General features: G+C 37.0%; 1 protein-coding gene across 1 annotated transcript; it reads left to right on the top strand.

Moving 5' to 3' along the window:
• The first annotated feature begins 1,142 nt into the window (after nucleotides 1–1,142).
• On the top strand, nucleotides 1,143–6,192 carry ackr3b (atypical chemokine receptor 3b). The gene is made up of 2 exons (XM_058778953.1): nucleotides 1,143–1,298; nucleotides 4,413–6,192. The coding sequence occupies exon 2, from the start codon at nucleotides 4,461–4,463 to the stop codon at nucleotides 5,547–5,549; it is 1,089 nt and encodes a 362-aa protein (XP_058634936.1). The 5' UTR covers nucleotides 1,143–1,298; nucleotides 4,413–4,460; the 3' UTR covers nucleotides 5,550–6,192.
• The last annotated feature ends 15,868 nt before the right edge of the window (nucleotides 6,193–22,060 follow it).

Genomic DNA, 22,060 nt, shown 5'->3' with positions numbered 1-22,060 from the left:
CACAATTTATGTGTATTGTTTTGGCAGGTGTTTCATCTCAATTGATATGTTTACATGGAGAAGCACATTGATCAATCTCCATCCAAATTATTCACACGATCAAAAAATAATGCTGGCAAGACTTAACACTTTCCGTGTAATCTTGTGGTTACAGTTGCATTCATCTGGCTTATCTCTTTCCATCAGTACCCTCACATTGCTAGAGGAAGCCAAATTATGTTTTGCAGTTTAATCAATGCACTACTGCTTTTACAATCAAATGCTTCATTTCAATCCATACTTCTAAACAATTTATCCCATTAAGATTCCATTGATATTGTTGAGAATGTTTCATTTCAGTTTCCACTTTTCCATATCACACACAATAGGCACTGGCCATTAGCCAGAACATATAAAGCTAAACAGAGGCCAGCTGAAGATTCAGAACAGGTGAGCTTCCTTGCGGTTAAATTTAGCCGACTGCCTGGAAGTCTTTGAGGGATTGCCAAGAGGATGCAAAAAGAATGAAACAGTCGTGGGACAGGAAAAATAACAAAACAATATTCACCTGCTACTAACTACAGCACGTTGCAAGTTGCATTTTATGTGAGACTTTAACATGAAGCATTAAGTCATATTAATATGATATTATAATACTTGCATATTAATTTATTATTAGTCACTAACAAACCAGAGTACTTAACAGATCAGTTGGTAGCCTACATTTAAATATGAATATATTAATTTATATATGACATTTTGAACTATTTGAATGACATGTTAGCAATATAAAATATTTATTGTTACAGTATTCATGATTGAAAAGTGCAAAAACTATCTAAAATGCTTTACTGATAGCCTATAAAAATCTTGAGAATATTTGAACATGAAGCATATTTCAGCCTGTGCAACTGGAGAGACTTACAAGTCCTCAGTGAAAACTTTCGCATGCATATGCTTCTTAATTTTTTTTTTTTTTTTCTCTAAACAACTCTCGTGCACAAAAGCTTATTCTGAAATTCGAACAGTCTTTTTGTTTATATCGCTATTTAAACAGGGAGTGGAAATCCGATGTGTCGCACGTCCGCCACTCACATTATTGTTGGATAGAAACTTGAGTGATTCACTTTTCCGATCGGCCTCGGGAGGCGTTACTCGCAGCACTATATCAGCAAGTGCAGTCAGAGCGCAGAGGGACAATCACGCCATCCTCTCGTACGGATAACCACAAGACTTTGACATTTTCTCCAGGCATCGGAATCTCGTTACCAAAGACTACATTTCAAAGTCTAGGAGCACCAAAACATACAGCAAGGATTGTAAGTTTATTTCTACGTCTTGTTTGTGTGTGCACGTGTTTGTGCGTGAGAGATTTGGGTTTTTAAATGCACCGTTTTCATACGCGCATCGGACCATACCTAATGATATCCAAACACTTGAAACTAATCATATAAGGTGTTATAAGTTAGCAGTTTTAATACTGAATTTAAAGGTGTACGTAACTTGCTCTAATTTGAGACTCTAAAAGTTAAGGTACTTAAAAAGATCTCCTTAACGCGAGCCCGAAACTCTCAGTTGGAGGTGTGGATTAGCAGTGTCGCATCCCGCGGATTTGTCCTTTTAATACCAATGTCCACTTGTATTTCATTTAACATTAAACGAATGCTGTTGCGCATTAGAGAATAAATCATTTTAATCCATATTTTAAGAGTAGGATACGCTCTCTTGTGTCTTGTATGAAGGGGCCAGGTAGAGGAACTCTTTCTTTCGAGACTCTTTCGGTCTGTTTTCTCGGTTCCTGTGAATCCATTCATGTAAAAAGTGAGGTTGTTTGTTGGTTGAGCTATAGAGAAGCCGCGTTTTGTTCATTTTTAAAATTGCATGTGAATTTTACAGGAATTTGGGACCGAAGGTGGTTTCAGTGATGAGCAGTATTCACTTCTGCAATTGAAACTCTTCTCCAGTGTTGACTCAGGCGACTTGCTATTATTATTTTGCTGTAGTTTCTATTTATAAACAAAAATATATTTAGGCTATATAAAAATATGTATTTCTAATTTTTTTTTTTAGTTACATTATAGTAACTATAGGAGCCTATAATAATATAGTTCTGTGGGATTAATTAATTTAAATTTCCTTTGTATCTAGTATTCATCCACATTCAGTTTACTTTCATGGGATTTGTTTCAATGCTCATTGCATTGTTGTTACATTATTTTCCTCACAATCACACTTGCAGTGAAGATTTCATGCTTTAACCATGGCTGATGATTCCCTCCATGCTTGCAAAACACTTGGAGTGAAACAATACTGAGTTTCAATGGAACTTAGAGATTTCAAGCGAGAGAAACAGGGAGAGAGGGGGAAGGAGGGGACTGGATGGAGAGTCGCTGTGTCCGCACAGCTAACTCTTTGTGCGGGCAAGTGTGCTTGCTGCCTGGGGCCGTGAGATCAGGTGAGGGGGCCGCTGTGTTTGAGCAGTGTAAATGCAACAGTTTTACAACAAGGCTGGGGGATGTGGTGGTGCTTGGGGCTGTATGTAATGGACCATCACATTTTATGACACCTGATTTTTTCAATTGCACCTGGTAAGTCAGGTCAGAGGTTTACGCTGCCCTCTCCGTCTCCATGATCTAATGATGTCAGAGTGGAAAGCAGTAAAATAAGCATAGCTCTTTGTTTTAGAGGATCTTGCTGTATGTAAGGATCACAGGATGCATTAAGAGCAGCTGTGTCACTTCTCATATTTCCTTTAATGATATTAAGGTCAGGCGCTAACTGTGTTCCAGGGTTAAAACAGCGGGTTGTTTTGGAATGAAAATAAACAAGCCTAAACAAATTCTATCACTTGATGGTTCTTTAGCAAAACACAAGTTTGCAGTTGTATTTTTTATTTGATTTTTTTACGCCAGGCCAATTGGAAACTGATATTTTGTTTATATTAAACTTATTTCTTCATGTTTACTTAAAAAATGACAGATTAAGAAAGAGCATATCATTTATGCTTCACTGCACAAATTTTTAAAAGCATACCTAAATGTTCCAATGTTTTTATTATCATGCAGAGCCCTGAGGGTTGAAGATCAAAAATGTGTGATTAGAGACGTGTGTACATGTGTATTTGGGAATGTGTAAATGAAAAACTTTGACATAGCGCCAGTATGGCTGTTCTCTGTTCTCTTTAGCTTTTGTCAGTTCAAAGCCTGGCATCCAGTCCTCAAGCTGAGCATATCATTTTGAGAAAAGAACCTTTCACCCCTCTGTGTCGCAGAGGGAGCAGCCGCCGCCCATCCTCCTCCCTTCTATCTATGACTTGTCTCACTTCTAATGGGCATCAGTCTCTCTAATGCCTCCAGGGGCGTCACACTCTGTTCTCTATCATTGTACTATATCGCATGGCCCATTGGCTGTGTTGAACTTTTTGTATAGGGAAAATGCCTCTCATTTTCCATGGATATCTACTTAGTTTTTCACTGGGTCACTGCATGACAGCAGAGGTCTGCCAACAAGTTTTTGCTCAGCCATCTGAGTTTTGCTGCTGGGCATCTAGTCCTTATGTTCAGCAGGGTAGTACAGCACAGCCTTTGAGCAATAAGCACTATTGCTTTTTTATTAGTTTAGTCTGATAATATTACACATAATGAAGTAACACTAAAACAAATTTTGAACAATTTGTAAAAACTTTGTCTGCTAATTCAGTCATGTGGTGCAACCAACATGCAGAAAAAACACGTGCAGACGTTCGTGACTGTGTTTCAAAGTCAATAAACCTCCTAAATATCAGAAAATGTGACCTTTTTAAGACAAGGCAAGGGTGGTTCATGTTGTAAAATGTCATATGGTGCGACTCTTCAAAAACATAATATTTCTTAATAAAGATTTCATAATATTTGTGAACAAAACTTTTTTTTACCTTTATTATTATTATTTATTTTAATAATAATTAGGATGTGTACAATCACGTGCATTCAAGCAGAGAAAAAAATACTTTTTACTTGATGGTTACACCACATGACATTGATTAATTAAAGCGATTAAATTGAAAGTCTTCATGAATACAAAAAATATGAATACAATGAACATGAAAACGAGAATTCTTCTTTATTCTGGACACTCTTGTTTGTTATTGACTCTTCCCTCTTTGATTTTGTGACACTGATATTCTGAATTTATTCATATATTTAGTGCAACCCAGTAACCCTGGGAAATAAATCCATGCAATGAACTCTTCAAGAAAAAATCCTCTTATGCAGTACAAGGTCCTGCCCTCTGACAAGCGACCCTGGTGTGTTCGAGATGTTTCAGATTATGTGTGTTTTATAAATAAACTTTCTTTGTTATACATTTTTCTCTCCCTCTGAGTTTAATTAGACCCTATTCTTGTTATTTTTTGTCTGCCTACGTGTCATAACAGTGTCTGTTTTTTGTTTCAGGTCACTGCTGTTGTGTCCCAAAAGTGGCAATAACAAAGACGTGCCAAGATGAGTGTGAACGTGAATGACTTCAATGACATTTTGGATGCACTGGGTGATCTGAACTTCTCAACCCTTGACGATAATGTCTCCCATGTGGAAGTGTGTCACAGCACCTTCAGCCAGAGGGCTTTGCTCTATGCCCTCTCTATTCTCTACATCTTCCTCTTCATCATCGGCCTTGCCGCCAATGCTCTGGTGGTGTGGGTGAACGTGCGATCTGAAAGGAAACGTTATGAAACTCACCTGTATATCCTCAACCTTGCCATCGCTGACCTCTGCGTAGTGGCCACTCTTCCGGTCTCCATTAGTTCTCTGCTTCAACTCGGCCACTGGCCCTTTGGTGATGCCATGTGCAAAATTACACACCTGATCTTCAGTGTCAACCTATTCAGCAGTATCTTTTTCCTTACATGTATGAGTGTGGACCGCTACCTGTCCGTGAAACTTTTTGGAGATGGTCCTAGTCAAAGGAAGAGAAGGACCAGGCAGCTAATCTGTGTTGGTGTTTGGCTGCTGGCGTTCTTTGCCGCCCTCCCTGAAACATACTTCCTCCAGACGGAGAAATCCAGCCATTCAGACAGCATCATATGTAAACCAGTGTACCCGGTGGACAGTACTAAGGAGTGGACAGTTGGAATCCAAATGAGCTTCTTCATGCTCGGCTTTGCCATCCCCTTCCCTATCATTGCTGTGTTCTACATCCTCCTGGCTGGTACCATCCAACCCTCAGCTGACCAGGAACGTCGTATCAGCCGTCGCCTCATCTTCACCTACATTGTGGTCTTCCTAGTGTGTTGGCTACCCTACCATGGAGCTCTACTGCTTGACACTCTAATCTTTCTCAACGTGCTTCCCTTCAACTGCACACTGGAGAACGCTCTCTATGCAGCACTGAATCTCACCCAGTGGTTCTCTCTCCTTCACTGCTGCGTGAACCCCATCATCTACAACTTCATCAACAGGAACTACCGTTACGACCTGATGAAAGCCTTCATCTTCAAGTACTCAACCAAAACTGGCCTCGCTAGGCTTATCGATGCCTCACATGTGTCTGAGACAGAATACTCTGCTGTGGAGAACCAGGGACCACTATGAACATTCTATGATGGTAATCTCAGAAACAAACAGGGAACAGTCTTGTAAATCTCTCTGGACGTCTTTGCTCTTGAGGCTTTGCCAAATTAGATGTTTGTAAAATAGTGGAACAACTTTGTATACATACAGTTTGCTTACCTTTATAAACAGATGAATGTTTATGTCTTTTGTTCAATTTTATGTCAGTTATAGATGTATTGAGAAAGCACTTGTATTGATTTGATTTGTAAGCGCATGTAAGCGTAGTAACTCTAGCTAGGCTTTTGTGTCTGCGAAATTGGTGGAAAAGGCCCCGTTCTGGTCCTGGAACCACAGAGAGACTCATATAACCCTTTCTCCACTTATCTGTGGCTTTCCTACATCTGCTGGAAAGACTCCAACATGCTTAAACTATAGGTCACGTTTTCATACTCATTAATGTACAGTTATGTTATCTCTGGCCAAACGGAGGGGAATATTGAAAACCCAAACAACTGAGTGGAGAGAAACAAGTCCAAATCAAGATTAGATATAGCTATTGTAAATTGATGTCATGCTGTATGCTATGTGTGTGGAAAATGATACACTTTTTTGATAAGTTGTACATTTCAAGAATAATTCTAGCAGCATTTGTAAATGTTTTGTAAATAAAATTATATTTATATACTCTGTGTATGTGATCAGTGTTTTGAAGTATTGTCTGACATATAAAAAATGTGCCATTAAAAGATGTATCAATCTTCTCAGAATTGTCTTAACGATTTGTGTGTGTGTGTATTACATATTAACCCAGCACACTTTTTAAGCATTGGCTTAATTATTACATGCCTACGTTATGCCTTGTATTTTTTGTATGTATCTTTTACAATAAATCTAGAAGCCATACACTACTTTTGATATGCAAGATCATTAATACTTTACAATAGGGTTTAATTTGTTTACATTATTTAATGCTCTAAAGTATTTGGTAATTAGGGGTATATTTATATGATAATTTTGCTTTTTTTTCCCTTATTTTTTTTTTCTTACAGATGGCGAGGTTGTCAAAATGATCAATGTTCACACAGATCCGTGAAAACAACTTAAAAGGCTGTATTATGCATATCAGCCAGTAGTTGCCTATATCACTTTGTAAAGAAACACTATGCAAACACATAATTTGGTCATAACATCAAATTCTCAGAAATTTACACAACTTTGTGTTTTTGTAGTTTACACAGAGACCATAACGAGTCAAAAACTTGCTCTTTGAATGCCGTTTTCTTTGCAACAAGTTTGTATTTTTAGGCCCTCAAAACACTGTTTTCATGTAAATGAATTGGCAATGCATAAAATGTTTTCAGCTTTTTAGTTGAAAACAGTATTGTATAAACACCCCCTTAGGTTAATGTTAACTTGATGTTTGTTTATAATACATTAACAAATGTTATACAATTTTAAATGTTAAAAATCTATTAGTAAATGTAGAAAAGTATCATTAAGCAAGATTATTATCATGGATTACATCATAATACATGACACATGATACATTTAGTAATGTTAGTAAATTAAACCTTACTTGAAAGTCTCATCAACTCATTATATTTTGTGCATAAAATAAACCCTATGCATTTATCATTTTGAATTTAGCTTAAGCCTATATTCAGACCTATGATCAAAGTAAAATAAATTTTGCCATGATGAACAGACATTACTTACTGAGCCTGTGGGGATGGTTCATATGGGTATGGTTGTGTATGCGTTTGTGTGTACTTAAATCTCCTGGGAGGTCAGACTCATTCTGTATCTTCAGTGAGTTCGGCTCAGAGGGAAGGGAAGTTTGTTTAATCCATACCAACTGTTCCAGGAGCCTCATTTTCTGTGCTTCTCCTTTGTAGTTCTGAAGAAGTTCCAGGTGTTTGTTTCAAATATACCCTGCTGTTGTTCCCTGTGACTGGGTTTCTAGACAGTGCAAATTAGAGAAGGCATTATTACCGTTCTCTTGGAAAGTCCACAGAAAATAACAAGGCTTATTCTCTCCCATAAAAAAAAAAAAGATATAAGCACCGATTTATGATTTTCACAAACACTTTAATGTTTTGGAAGGAGAGTATTATGACATGGGAATTCCCTGAATCAAAAGAAATATAGAAACATAACCTGACCTGTTTGCTATGTGCGTTCAAACCTGTGATTTAAGAAGTATTACTTACTACATTTAATTAAAAGACAGAAGGTTCTTGTTGCTAAACACATTTTTTTTCTGGTCATGACACATCTTTCAGAACCCACTGTACCACATACCTCATTTGGATGATTTCATAAACTGTCAACACACAATTTACCTGTAAAAAGAATCCCAGTGAACTTTCTTTCACATCCTCCTGAAAGAGCTGTATTTAGTCCAAACTGTGATTTCAATATCTGTAAAGATGGATAATGAGAGTGAATATGGCAGGTTGACTGAAAGTGCTATTGTGTGACACTCTACAATAAATGAATGACCTTTCATAACATCTTCATATGGGCTGGATATTTGCTATGAGGAAAAGCAGTTTATCTGCTGTTGTGGGTGGCAGTGCTACACTTTGAAAAATAAATGTTTTTTTTGGCATCTCTCGTTTCATTAGGAGCCTTTAACATTGCACAAAAGGTTATTGTAAAATGTTCCTTTTGGAATCATTATCCATTATAGAGAAACATAGATGAGACTTTACTCTATTTGTATTATGTTTCTATCATAATGCTTTGACTTTATTCTTAAATCATTCTGATGTTATTCTTGGGATATTACAACTTTATTCTTGAAATAATTTTGTCACTTGTTTTAAAGTTAGACAAGAATCTTTTGTTCTTTCCACTAAGACTTTTACAGTCAAACTCAGCCGTACTGTCTACAGAGTTCAGTGATACAGGAGAACACCTCTCCAAAGGTCAGACTGATTCAGAATGTGTATGTTTTTGTGTCAGTATTGTGATTTATCATCTGGAATACTCCCTGGGACCCTCTTAATCAGAGAAAGGTGGCAATGCTAACACTGTGCCAAAGAGAATGGCACAAGTGAGACAGAGAGAGTGATACAGAGAGCCCTGAGAATCAGACAATAGAGTCGCTTTCGGTGGATCAGTTTACAGGTAGAGAGAAAGTGAAGACTGAAAGGTCATTAGCACTCTAAGGTCATTAATAAACCCTGCTGGGAACCACCCTGGGAGAGAAGCTAATGGGACATTCAAACATCTCACTGTGTTTAGCCTGTAACACTGCACTAACTCACGCTTCAATTCCATTGTTTGGTAATGAGACCACAAGTTCAATTTCACATGGTTTATGTGTGGGTCAAGATCTGTCAGATTGGGCCAAGATTCTGAACCAATCACAGTTGGGAGATGAAGACGACAGCTGAATCTGGTAGGATGCGGGCAAAAGCGGAAAAGGAGATCCACATGATTATTTTCTTACAACCAGAGAAGGGTTGTTTTGGCAGATGGGAAGAGATTTATTACAGTGAATTATTTTTCTCTGGCAAACTTACAGCAACACACAAAAAAGGAGATGATACAATTTCCTTTTCTTTGGTTATTTGTACAAAATTTGCATGCAACCACAGTATCAGTGAAGTTTCACTGTGTTTAGACATATTACAATCCGAATTCTGGAAATGTTGGGACTTTTTTAAAAATTTGAAAAGTTGATTGACATCAGTCTGTAACATGATTAGCTATAAAAGGGATGTCTTAGAGAGGCAGAGTTTCTCAGAAGTAAAGTTGGGCAGAGGCTCTCCAACCTGTGAAAGAGTGTGTGAAAAGATTGTGGTATACTTTAAAAACAATGTTCCTCAATGTCAAATTGCAAAGACTTGGCAAATCTCATCATCTACAGTGCATAACATCATCAAAAGATTCAGAGAACCCAGAGAAATCTCTGCGTGAGGGACAAGGCCGAAGACCTTTGTTGGATGCCCGTGGTCTTCGGGCCCTCAGACAACACTGCATCACTCATCGGCATGATTCTGTCGTTGACATTACTATATGGGCCCAGGAATACTTCCAGAAACCACTGTCAGTAAACACAATCCACCGTGCCTTCTGCAGATGCCAACTAAAGCTCTATCATGCAAAAAGGAAGCCATATGTGAACATGGTCCAGAAGCGCCGTCGTGTCCTGTGGGCCAAGGCTCATTTAAAATGGACTGTTTCAAAGTGGAAAAGTGTACTATGGTCAGACGAGTCCAAATTTTATATTCTTGTTGGAAATCACGGACGCCATGTCCTCCGAGCTAAAGAGTAGGGAGACCTTCCAGCGTGTCATCAGTGTTCAGTTCAAAAGCCAGCATCTCTGATGGTATGGGGGAGCAGAAATGCATATGGTATGGGCAGCTTGCATGTTTTGGAAGGCACTATGAATGCTGAAAGGTATATAAAGGTTTTAGAGAAACATATGCTCCTCTCCAGACGACGTCTATTTCAGCAGGACAATGCAAAACCACATACTGCAGCTATTACAACAGCATGGCTTCATAGTAGAAGAGTCCGGGTGATGAGTTGGCCTGCTTGGAGTCCAGATCTTTCACCTATGAAGAACATTTGGTGCATCATTAAATGAAAAATATGTCAAAGACGACCACAAACTCTTCAGCAGCTGGAAACCTATATCAGGCAAGAATGGGACCAAATTCCAACACCAGAACTCCAGAAACTCCAGAAACTCATAACCTCGATGTCCAGACGTCTTCAAACTGTTTTGAAAAGAAGAGGAGATGCTACACCATGGTAAGCATGCCCCCATCCCAACTTTTTTGAGACCTGTAGCAGGCATCACATTTGAAATTAGCTCATTTTGTGCATAAAATTTTAAAATTTCTCAGTTTAAACGTGTTATGTTATCTATGTTCTATTGTGAATAAAATGCTCATGTGATTTGAAAGTCTTTTAGTTTTCATTTTATTCAAATTTAAAAAACGTCCCAACATTTCTGGAATTCGGGTTGTTAGAGTGAACTTGGGCGAACAAAGAAAGAGAATAAAGAGAAATGGAATAAGAGACAGACAGAAAAAAAGAGTGAGACACAATTCCCCTTAGGCAGTTTTTAGGCAGTGGATGAGGAAACAAATGAGAGTCATTTCTCTTCCCCAACAGTTTTAACCTTTGATACAATAATAACCCTCTGCTACATTGATGGATTTCACCAGTAGAAAAATGTTGACGTCTTGAAAATGAAAATTATGGCAAGAGATGTAGAAAACTCCTGACTTCTGGATGTTGACATTAGAATTCCTTCACACTTAGAGCAATTATGTGCACCAACATGCTTGGCTATGATTCTGACATACTGTCTGATGTGCTTGGATGATCTCATTTTTGAAAACATAATAAAAATTTGACCAAGCAGCTGAACAGCAGCATATAACATGCTAAGATATCAATTTATGGTGCAGTTCTGCACTTAACTATTTCCTGTGAATTACTCAGCATTCATAATGCCAGTGAGTATAAGTAGCAGGCTTTGAGCTCTGGTACTGTTCCTCTGAGTATGTGCCTAGATGTATAAAGGGAGAGCGGGGGCTGCTCATGTCGCTGACAGACGTGTGGGCGGAGTCTGAGTTTGAGTGAAGGGCTGGGGCTCTGCTGTTGTTGTGTGGAGAAAAAGAGTTCACAGGAGACTCGCAGCCTGGAGCTTGGGCCTTTGGCAGAGAAAAAAAACACGACTGATTTTTAGCATAGGGAACGGCCTTGCGCTGGCCTCCAAGACACGGTGCATTTGTGTTCTGAAAGCTGAAGACATAGTGAGAGTTTTTTCTGTTTCCCTGCATGGTTTAAATGCAGCCACGGATTTCATTCATATTGAAATGATCTTATAATGTGCAGTACAATGGACAGTAAATCCACCGTCACACACCCAGACAACCATGATCGGATGTATGGACATCTATATAAATATATCCGGTCAAAAGTCTGGAATTATTGAGATTTTTTTTAATGATTTTTAAATATGCTAATTCAGTGCTCAGTTATTATCATTAATCATTGGTGCTCAATTATTAACAATGCTTCTTATTATTATCAATGTTAACAACAGTTTTTCGAAATATAAAAAATGTGGAAAATTTAAATGTGTTAAATGTGTTAAATTTGGAACATGTTCATTTGTTAATGTGATGAACTACACGTGTGGTTATTTAGCTTGGACACCTGTGTGAACTTTCAACGCTCACGACCAATTCGTACGTATTTTACGAGGTGGCTAATTCGTACGATCTCACTTGTGCGATTTTATAAGATTTGTCTAAACCCCAGTGACGGGTAGGTTTAGGGACAGGGTTAGGTGTAGGTCATTCGTACAAATTCATATGAATTGGCAACTCGTAAAATACATACGATTTAGCAAAAATCGTACGAATTTGTATGAGTGAGGTCGTACGAATTCATACGAATTAGCCAACTCTTAAAATATGTAAGAATTTCCGTGAGATCGGGCTGGTTCAGAGGAACTGACTTTATTCTTTCATGAACAATGACCTTGAGACCAGCTGGTTAAAAGCAATTTTAAAAAAGTGGCTCAGAAAAATGTCTCACGAAAAGCTTTCATTGTTTGCAGATGCCACTTGGTTTGATATTTTGTATGTATGGTAATGAAATTCAGACTTAAATGACCAAAAATGTCCACTGAGGGCCACTGTGTACTATATATGTAACATAACAACAGTTCAGTATCAGTAAGATTAGTAGCAATTTACAATAAGCTTCTACACATGAACAACAGTACAATAGTTAATGCAATATAATAATTAACAAAACAGCATTTATTTCTTGCGTAATGTTATGTACATAGTATTAAAAAAAAGATTTTAAGTATTATAAATGATCATAAGTTAATGTATTATCAAAGAACATTAATAAGCAATAGTATCTTGATAATTTAGCAGTTACTATTGTTGTTCATTGTTTTCATACATTTCTTGTAATGCATACTTAATGTAAAGATAATTTAACATTATTGTAATGTGCTACCTTTTTCTTTCTTTTTTGAAGAAGTCATTTTTCTGATGAATATTATATTTGGCCTTATCAAGTACCCCATGTTTTCCTCTCTTTTTGCATTCTTCTTAAAACAATCATACATTACATCAGAGAGAGTATTCAGTGGTAAATGCTGAAAAGCTTACGTATTAACTTGGAATGACCCACTGCCTAAATTTTACACACATCCTTGTCCATAAATAACACTCTGGCCAATTGTCAAACCCTCAGACTTCTGCTTTCACAAGCATTACAGTAATTTAAAGAGACAGATTTAAAGTTCATATGATACTGCTTATACTATTGTGCCCTTCCTGGTGTCTTACTCACTAACTGAACACTCATTATCCTAAAGGACAAACTGTTTCAAGACAGAAAGAGATAGAGGTAAAAGTTTCATACTTAATGACGCATGTAACACATTTAGTTTCTTACATATCTCGTTACAACACTCTCTCTTGTTCACTGTCACACAGCATTAAGGAAACATTACACCAGCAAATCTCCTATAAGGCCAGTTAAACTGGCTTATTCAGGTTCAACGGTTCCTCACTGGCATGTCGCTTCTTAAAATCTTCTCTTACTTTTCTGGCCCTCATTGTAAGAGGGGGGATGGTGGCTTTTGTCTGGATTCCACTTCGTTATCAGGAACTATTTGTCTCCCATCAGGTCTAGCTGCAGCTCAGGCTGGCTTATCAGCATTTAGTTATGGCGAGACTCATGTTTAGAGCAGTGGGCAATTGTAAGGCCACTGTAGCTGTCCAGCCTACGCCAAGTGTGCAGGACTGTATGCAAAGCCATTAAGAAGTACTCTCTAATGCTTCACTAACTCACTGGCACAGTGAGAGGCAGCGCGATAAGGAGAAAAAGAGAGAAACAGTGTGAAAAGTGTGGGCACATTCAATTCAAAACAGCGTGGGATGTGATTGAAGAACAGGGTTTTGACCTTGACCTGTGTTGATGCTGTGACTGCTTAGCAAAACTTGACAAAATTCCACAGAGCCACAGATTCGAATTGCTAATGCTAATTAGTAAGCCTATTACAACAATTAGCATTCAAACAGTTCTAAAAGGTTAAAATACAAGTTTTGTTTATGTGAAATATTTTCAAGACAATAAAATTAATATTCCATTCCATTTCCACAGCTAATACTGTAGGATGAAAACCTTGTTAGCTTACCACAACACTCTATGTATGCTAACAAAAGCATGTACTCTGGTCAACTGTAACGATGCTGCCTCATTTTTTTTTTTTTTAAGTAACCTTTACATTCCAAAGTAAGAAAGAGATTACAGTAATTTACAGGTATGCTGCACAAGGAATAAGAATCTTTTTTTAAATAGTTACTATTATGCATTGAGACATGCGGCCAGTAAATGTGACACAGCTACTGCTGAACCTGGTAAATGAATGACCTTGTACTAGAGACAGAACTTGCAGACTGATACTCTGAGGAGACTACACCTCAGATCAGGTGTAAGAAATCTTGCCCCAAGCACTCTGTGGACATTCAACACCAAATCCCAGCACCTGGACACCTTATTCTTTCTCTTTCCTCCACTCTCGATCTTGGTTTCCCATTTTCTTCCTGTTCTTTTTATATTTAGGATCACCCTACAGCTATGAAAAGCCACAATATCCCATCCATGACATCCTGAAGCCCTCTTTCACTTTAGCAGGCAATCATTGACCTTTGAGATCCCACTATGTGACAAAAAGCTTCTTGTATAAAGAAAAAAAAAGAAAAAAAGAAGAAAATTCTGTTAGCATTTACTCCCAGTCATATCATTCCAAACCTGTATGGCTTTCTTTCTTCTGTGGAACACAAAATAAGATATTTTGAAGGATGTTATTAACCAAATGGTTTCAAGGCCCATTGACTTCCATAGAATGGCCAAAAAATACTTTGAAAATTTGGTTACCAACATTCTGCAAAATAAACTCTTTTATGTTCCACAGTAGAAACATATGCATAGCAATTTGTAATTAAATGAGAGTGAAACCCCCACCCCCCCAAAAAAACATGGGATTGCATGGGGTCATAATTTCATGATTTGTTAGATCAAGTTTTATCAAGATTACTTGTGATAAACATTAAAACTTTCAGGCCTTAAATGTGCTCTATTAGGCATGATAAACTCCCACGTACTGTGTGAATTTAGTAAGAGAGTCGAGCAGAAATACACTGGAATCTAAAAGGAAACAGTTAATCACACCAATGACAAAAGGTAAATGAAAAGTTTGCTTGCATAAAATGCATTCCCACAAGAATTTGTTTGAATAACATTTGGTTAAACTGCATTCTGGGGTAATTCAAACAGCTCTTGCCGGTTGGCACGATCTTGAAAGGGTAATATTGCTTGAATATATGTAAGTCAGCTAAGCTCATTCAAAACAAATGAAAAAGAACCAGAGGTAGAAATATGTTTTTAAAAGAACTAAAAGCCAGAGCGAATGTTTTGCTTTACAGTTGTTTTTACAGTATTGGCTGACACGTTCAGAATAATGACATTACACATGATTGATGTGTTCTTTAAAACCCTATCAGGATTATCCCTCATTTTCCACTAGAAAAATCTCTGAGCTCATATGCAAGGTTTCTTTCAAAATACGAATGTATGCAAGACCTTCAGTGGCTGTACAGACCTTACCTGAGTGTTGAAAGAGGGGTTCAATAACCTGGGAGGTCTGTGGTCAGGCCCAGGCTGGGTTTACTAAAGGCAGGTGTTGGATTAGTGGAGCAGGGAGCCCACACATTCCTTCATGAGACACACTGAGGGTCAGCTTTAAGACATGCTCCACGGCACACAAACTGCCCCATCCTCCATTCTACACAGTGAGACCCAGACTAAATGACTCCGAGATGGTGGGGTGAGAGCACATACACGTGCACTCATGCACACAAACACACACACACACATGGAGAGACAGAGCAGCAGGGCAGAAAAAGAAACAGCATTTTTTTTTTTTTTTTTTGCAGAAAGGAAGACAGCATTTCTTTTTGCTGTTTGTTTCATTTGCTCAGAGAAGTGCAAATAAATATGTCAAAGCACATTCCATTAGTTTTCATTTGTAAGTCACTTTTCACAGTCTCACAAAAAAAGGCTGCAAATATTCAGTATATATGATCAAGGAAGTTTGTTGAATCATCATCTACATGTATTTATCGTTTTGTGTTCCTGTTGCCTGCTTGCAACATGAATTGTATTGCACCAGTATTATTTTAAATTTTCAACTAATATTTATATATTATTTCATTTTAGACTTCAATTACTGAAAAAGCGTTTTACAGGGGTCATTGGATGCAAAAATCACTTTTACATGTTATTTGAACATAAATGTGTTGGCAGTGTGTGTACACAACCACCATATAATGATAAAGATCCACCCAGTGTTTTTAAATTTTTTTTTATTTTAAATCCCCAAAGCTCATAACCCCTTTCTCAGATTAAGCCATTCTCAGATTCTTGGCTGTGTGACATCACACAGACCCAGGCCGCTGCCACGATTGTTGATTGGCAACTGCTGTTTTACCTTAGACCCTGAGTGAGCTGTAAACAATCCGCCATTGTTTCGATGCTGGAGCAGGTGTAATGTCTCCTAAGTGATTGAGGTGTTTTGTTGTTGGATGTAATAATGAACATAGCAGTCGTCATTTACACCCGACATCTGAGCCGCTGAAGACGCAGTGGATTTACTTTTGTTTTTGAAGGGAATGCACCCCCCAATCTACCTAAATGCGTCTATGTTCACGAGAATCATTTGTGATCCAGCTTCACCTCCAGAGGAAGTGAGTACAAGGAGTATAAGTTTTTTTTTTTTTAATGAATCTTTGCACATCACCTTTTGTAAGTTCTAATAAACCTCTAATAAAGTTAGCAAGTTCCACAGCTAAATGCAGCTAAAGTTTACAGTCTCATGAGAATGGCTTGTCAAGCCACCAAAGAGAGGGGCGGGGTGAGCAGAGATCATTAGCATTTAAAGGGGCATGTACCAAAATGGGTCACTGTGAACAGAGCTGTTTTTGACAAGTTAAAAAGGGTGTTGTTTTACACTACCATTGAGAAATTTTAGCCAAAATTTGTTATTGACTTTTCATTAAGACCCTCAAAAATCTTATCAACTTGTGGAAAATGGGCATCCGATGACCCCTTTTTAGTTAGTTAACAATAACAACAGCTCTGTCTTTCATGAGTTCACACCAGTGTTTTTGTTAACAAAAACTAAAATGAAATCTACAATGAAAACTAAGTAAAAAAATTTTGTTTACTAAAATAAAAATAATATACTAATATAGTTATAAAAAAGTTAAAACATTTTCATAACTCTAAAACTAAATAAACTTTAGTAAAAATAACATAGAAAGTTTATACATTTATTTTGGTTATAGTTGTTTTTTTTATTTTTTATACAAAATGCATTGTAAATGTTTCAAATAATCCACCTTCATTAAACATGAAAGCATACTAGAAAACACTATACTGAGAAATTTAATGCTGGTATTTATAATTTAACCCATTAACTTTTTCAGCACAAAAATACTAAAACTAAATATATTTAAAATCTATAAAACAGAAAGTAACAAACACTAAACTACACTAAAAGAACAGACTGAAAAACAAATCCTTATTTAAAACTGTAATAAACCTGGTTCACATGTCCATCTAATCCTTAAGAATGATAATGATCAACAGACTTACATTTAGCCTTCTGTATGTAAAGGAGAGTCTTGAGCATGAGTCTAAACTCCACTCACACCTTGCAGACTATTTAATTATAGTTAGTTACCGTAATATACTATTTAAGGGAGTTGGGAGTGGTGATGGCATTGAAGTGGTTTAGCAGCCACTTATGTTTTACAAGACTAGATGAACTATTCTCCTGAACTTTCATTTAGAACTCCATTACAGATACAAGCAAAGTTTTTTTTTTTTCTTTTTAACTGCAGAAGCATTGAGATACTTCCAGCTCAATTTGTGGTGCACTATTAGTGTTATAAATGGTTGCATATGGAGTAAGGAGTTGGCTGACAGCATCACCATGCTTCTCTCGGTTTCATCAGGCAGCTCAACTGTGGGGTGGCAGGAACCCATCTATCAGGGTAGAAGTGCAGTGGGAGGGGAAATGAGGCTCTCTCTTTCTCTGCCTGTGATGAATCCAGTTTTAAAAGGAATCCACAATACTGACATCACCTTCATCACTATTATTACCAAACAAGTTTATTAAGGAGTTTTACACTTAGACATCTGTTTCATACATGAGCAAAAGTTTGCAGTGTTGCAGTTCAGTCTGAGTTCAAACAAAAGAAGTCTCTTATGCTCATCAAGGCTCATTTACTTGATCAAAAATACAGTAAAACAGTAATATTGTAAATTGTAACAGTAATATTATAATTGTATATATATACATATATATATATATATATATATATCTTCAGTGTCACATGATCCTACAGAAACCATTCTAATATGCTGATTTGGCGCTCAGTTATTAGAAATAATTATTGGTGCTCAATTATTATTAATGGTTCTTATTATTATAAGAGCTGAAAACAAGTTTTTACTGCTTAGTATTTTTGTGGAAACTGAAACAGGGTTTTTCAGGATTTGATGAATAGAAACTTCAATGCCATCACAGCAATAAATTACATTTTATAATATATTAAAATATAAAACAGTTCATATTTTATTTTTCATACTATTTAACAATATGTGACCCTGGACCACAAAACCAGTCTTAAGTCGCTGGGGTATATTTGTAGCAATAGCCAAAAATACATTGTATGGGTCAAAATTATCGATTTTTCTTTTATGCCAAAAATCATTAGTATATTAAGTAAAGATCATGTTCCATGAAGATATTTTGTAAAATTTCTTACCGTAAATGTATCAAAACTTAATTTTTGATTAGTAATATGCATTGCTAAGAACTTAATTTGGACAACTTTAAAGGTGATTTTCTCAATATTTAGATTTTTTTAGCACCCTCAGATTCCAGATTTTCAAATAGTTGTATCTCATCCAAATATTGTCCGATCCTAACAAACCATACATCAATGGACAGCTTGTTTAGTCAGTTATTGTCTCAATTTGAAAAAATTGACACTTAAGACTGGTTTTGTTGTCCAGGGTCACATATTACTATTTTTGATTAAATAAATGTACCCTAAAGGGACTTCTTAAAAAAAAAACACACACATTAAAAAAAAAACCTTAATTATTTCAAACATTTGACTGGTAGCCCTAACTCTAACCCTTTTAAGTGTAAATAAAGTCTCTTTGGTTGGAACATATTTGAAGAGTGTCTGTGATAAGAATGTATCAGTAAGAATGTCAACATATGCAATCCTAGAATAGAGCTGCATTGAAAAGGTCTGAATTGAGGCCCAGACACTCCACAAATGCTATTATCTGAAAATCCTTCTCTATATAGTTACTTCTCTATACAATTATCATATTTCACCCTGCAGTCAGATATATGGTATGCTTGACACTGTTACTAAGGGAAACTGGTTAAATAGACAGAACGGCCTACACCCTACAGGGCATTTTTTAGGTGGCCTGTAATATAAGAGCAAATGGAGCCTTTGAGGAGAAGGCAATGAGACTTGTTTATTCAGTGGAGTGTTTTCAGGAGGCCACAGATGGCCGTAAATCCGGAGGATGAGATGTAGAAGAGCTCTTATCACCTGCTGCAGTGTTATTTTGTGTGTGAATGTAAGGAGAGACAAAAAAGACAGATAGAAAGAGAGAAAGAGAGAAAGAGAATGGTTGTTCCCTGGACATATACAGTTATGGACAGAGCATGACACCAGCTGTCGGACAAAATGAAAACAATAAGAGAAAATCGATGAAAGATGTGTGCAGGATACAGAAAATTTGAAAGAAAAGGGAGCAAAGGAGAACTGAATTTAAGACAAAAGAAATGTGTCGATCAAACCAGCTTGTGAATTGAGAAAAAGGGAGATGCAGAGAGACAGAAACATTGAGATAAAGAAAGCTGGAGAAAGAGAGAGAGTGGGGGACAACAAAATGTGTGACAGAAAGAGAATGATGTATGGGGGTCTGAAACATGTCACTCCACACTCCTCTTGTTCGGGGAAGCGCAATACGTCAGGATTTAACCCCAGGCCTCCCCCTTTTATGGGCTGCTGTCAAACAGAGACAAATATGCAAACATGATATGAGCCCACTGATACTATCACCGCCTAACAAATAAGTCTTTCACCAACCCGGCTGCATGTTGACAGAGCACCTCTGAGATGTGCACCTTTCTTGCAGAATAATACAGGGATCTGGGGACACAACAAATTCTTTTGTGTCTCAAAAGTCTTCTTTACTCTGCCAAATTAAGTCTGCTCTGTGTCGTCTCTGCAGTGCCAAGCATACATAATAAAGACATTGTAATGTTTATTTATTTATTTATTGGATTTTTTCCCCCTTATACAGCAGTGTATTGGATTTTTTCCCCTTCTTCTAAAGAGCCACACTCAGAAGCAGGCTAGTAAGATCTCCACTATGAAGGTTTTCAAAAATCCATCCACACACATGTTGGGTTTCCACGTTTTATAGGGACGTTCCAAAGGTGTAACGGTTTTTATACTGTGCAGACTGTATTTTCTAGCCCCTTACCCTAACCCTAACCCTAAACCTACCCCTCACTCAAAACTACTGGCATTTTTAGATTTTCAAAAAACTTCATGTATTACTGGATCTTTGTGGGGACATGTTGTCCCCATAACGTAGGGTATACCTGAACCACATACACACACACACACACACACACACACACACACACACACACACACACACACACACTTTTAAGAATATTGTATTATTTATATACTATTTTTGTAAAATGTTTTTTGAAAGAAGTCTCTTACACACAAAAAGGCTGCACCACTTTTTTGGTCAAAAAATACAGTAATATTGTAAAATATTATTACAATTTACAATAACTGTTTTCTATTTTGATATATTTAAAAATGTAATTTTATTCCTGTGATGGCAATGTTGATTCGAACCTTGAGAAATGATAAATAATTCTGATATGCTGATTTGGTGCTCAAGTGACACTTATTATTATCAAAATTGAAAATGGTTGTGCCGCTTAATATTTTTGGTAGAAAATGTAATGTAAAATGTAACAATTCAGATATACTTTTCAGAATTTTTTGATGAATAGAAAATGTGAAAGAATAGCATTTATTAAAAATAGATTTGTTTAAAACAAGTATTGTTTTAAGTATTATAAATCACTCAACGGCCTAGGACCTAAATACATTGCAGATATGCTCACCGAATATAAACCTATCAGAAAACTCAGATCAATAGGATCGAGTCAGTTAGAAATACCAAGGGTTCACACAAAACAAGGGGAGTCCGCTTTTAGCTATTATGCCGCCCGCAGTTGGAACCAGCTTCCAGAAGAGATCAGATGTGTTAAAACATTAGCCACATTTAAATCCAGACTCAAAACTCATCTGTTTAGCTGTGCATTTGTTGAATAAGCACTGTGCTATGTCCAAACTAATTGCACTGTATTTTATGTATAATCATTTTCTATTCTTAACTGTTTTAAATTCGTATTTAATAAATTTTTATATAATTTCCTTGTTTTTACTATTTTTTTTAATTCCTTGTTTTTATTGTTGTGATTATTTTTTTAATGACTATTTCACTTCCTTTTCTGTAAAGCACTTTGAATCACTACTGTGTATGAAATGTGCTATATAAATAAACTTGACCTGCCTATTGTTTGTACAAGTATTGTCTTTTTTGATCTATTTAATACATATGTGCTAAAGAAAAGTATTAATTTCTTAAAAAAAAAAAAAAAAACGTACTGACCTCAAACTGACCCCAAATGATTTTTGAATTGTATTTTTTTTCTTTTCTGGACGGAAGCAGGATTTCTCCCTTCTTTTTCCATCTCCACACCAACCATAAGAATCCACTTAATCATTTTCAAATGAGTGAGCAATACTTCACTGAATCTCCTCACTGGTGAAGCCCTGCCAAAACATCTAACGCTTGATTAGCTTTTTTCCTTACTTCTCCCTCATATACCCCACAGCACAAATTCATTACTTATGTTCACAGTCTAAATATATCACTCCATCTCTGCTGTTAGACGGAGCTAGATTAGATTTGATTATAATAGCCTACCATGCCCCTCTGTTGGCAGCAGTCTGCAGTCCATTGAGAGCGAGATCAAAGGCGCATGGTAGCCAGAGCCAAAAAAGTGCCAGATAGAGAGAAGAGGGAGGCCCCACGCTTAATCTCATACACTGAGGGAAAGTGACCTGTATTCAGTTTTCCTCTGAACCTTCCATACATGTTCCCTTGTGGCTTGCCACGGGGATATTGCTGGGCATTGTGGTCTGACTGTTGAGAAACAGAGAGCTCCTTCACCACTCTCCTGCAAGTCATCGCAATCCACTCTGACTTTCTCTCAATGCTGGAAAATGAACTGCGAGGCACCCGGCCTCCGTTTCCACTCGAATGCTGTGAGAGAGACAAGATCAAGATCAAAC

The sequence above is a fragment of the Onychostoma macrolepis genome, chromosome 06 (assembly GCF_012432095.1).
Source record: "Onychostoma macrolepis isolate SWU-2019 chromosome 06, ASM1243209v1, whole genome shotgun sequence".
Classification (NCBI taxonomy): domain Eukaryota; kingdom Metazoa; phylum Chordata; class Actinopteri; order Cypriniformes; family Cyprinidae; genus Onychostoma; species Onychostoma macrolepis.
Note: the sequence above shows the minus strand (reverse complement) of the source record. Positions and strands in the feature narration are given on the sequence as shown.

Excerpts from the sequence above, each read along its gene's own strand:
- ackr3b (XM_058778953.1), top strand. The coding sequence starts at position 4,461 with ATGAGTGTGAACGTGAATGACTTCAATGACATTTTGGATGCACTGGGT.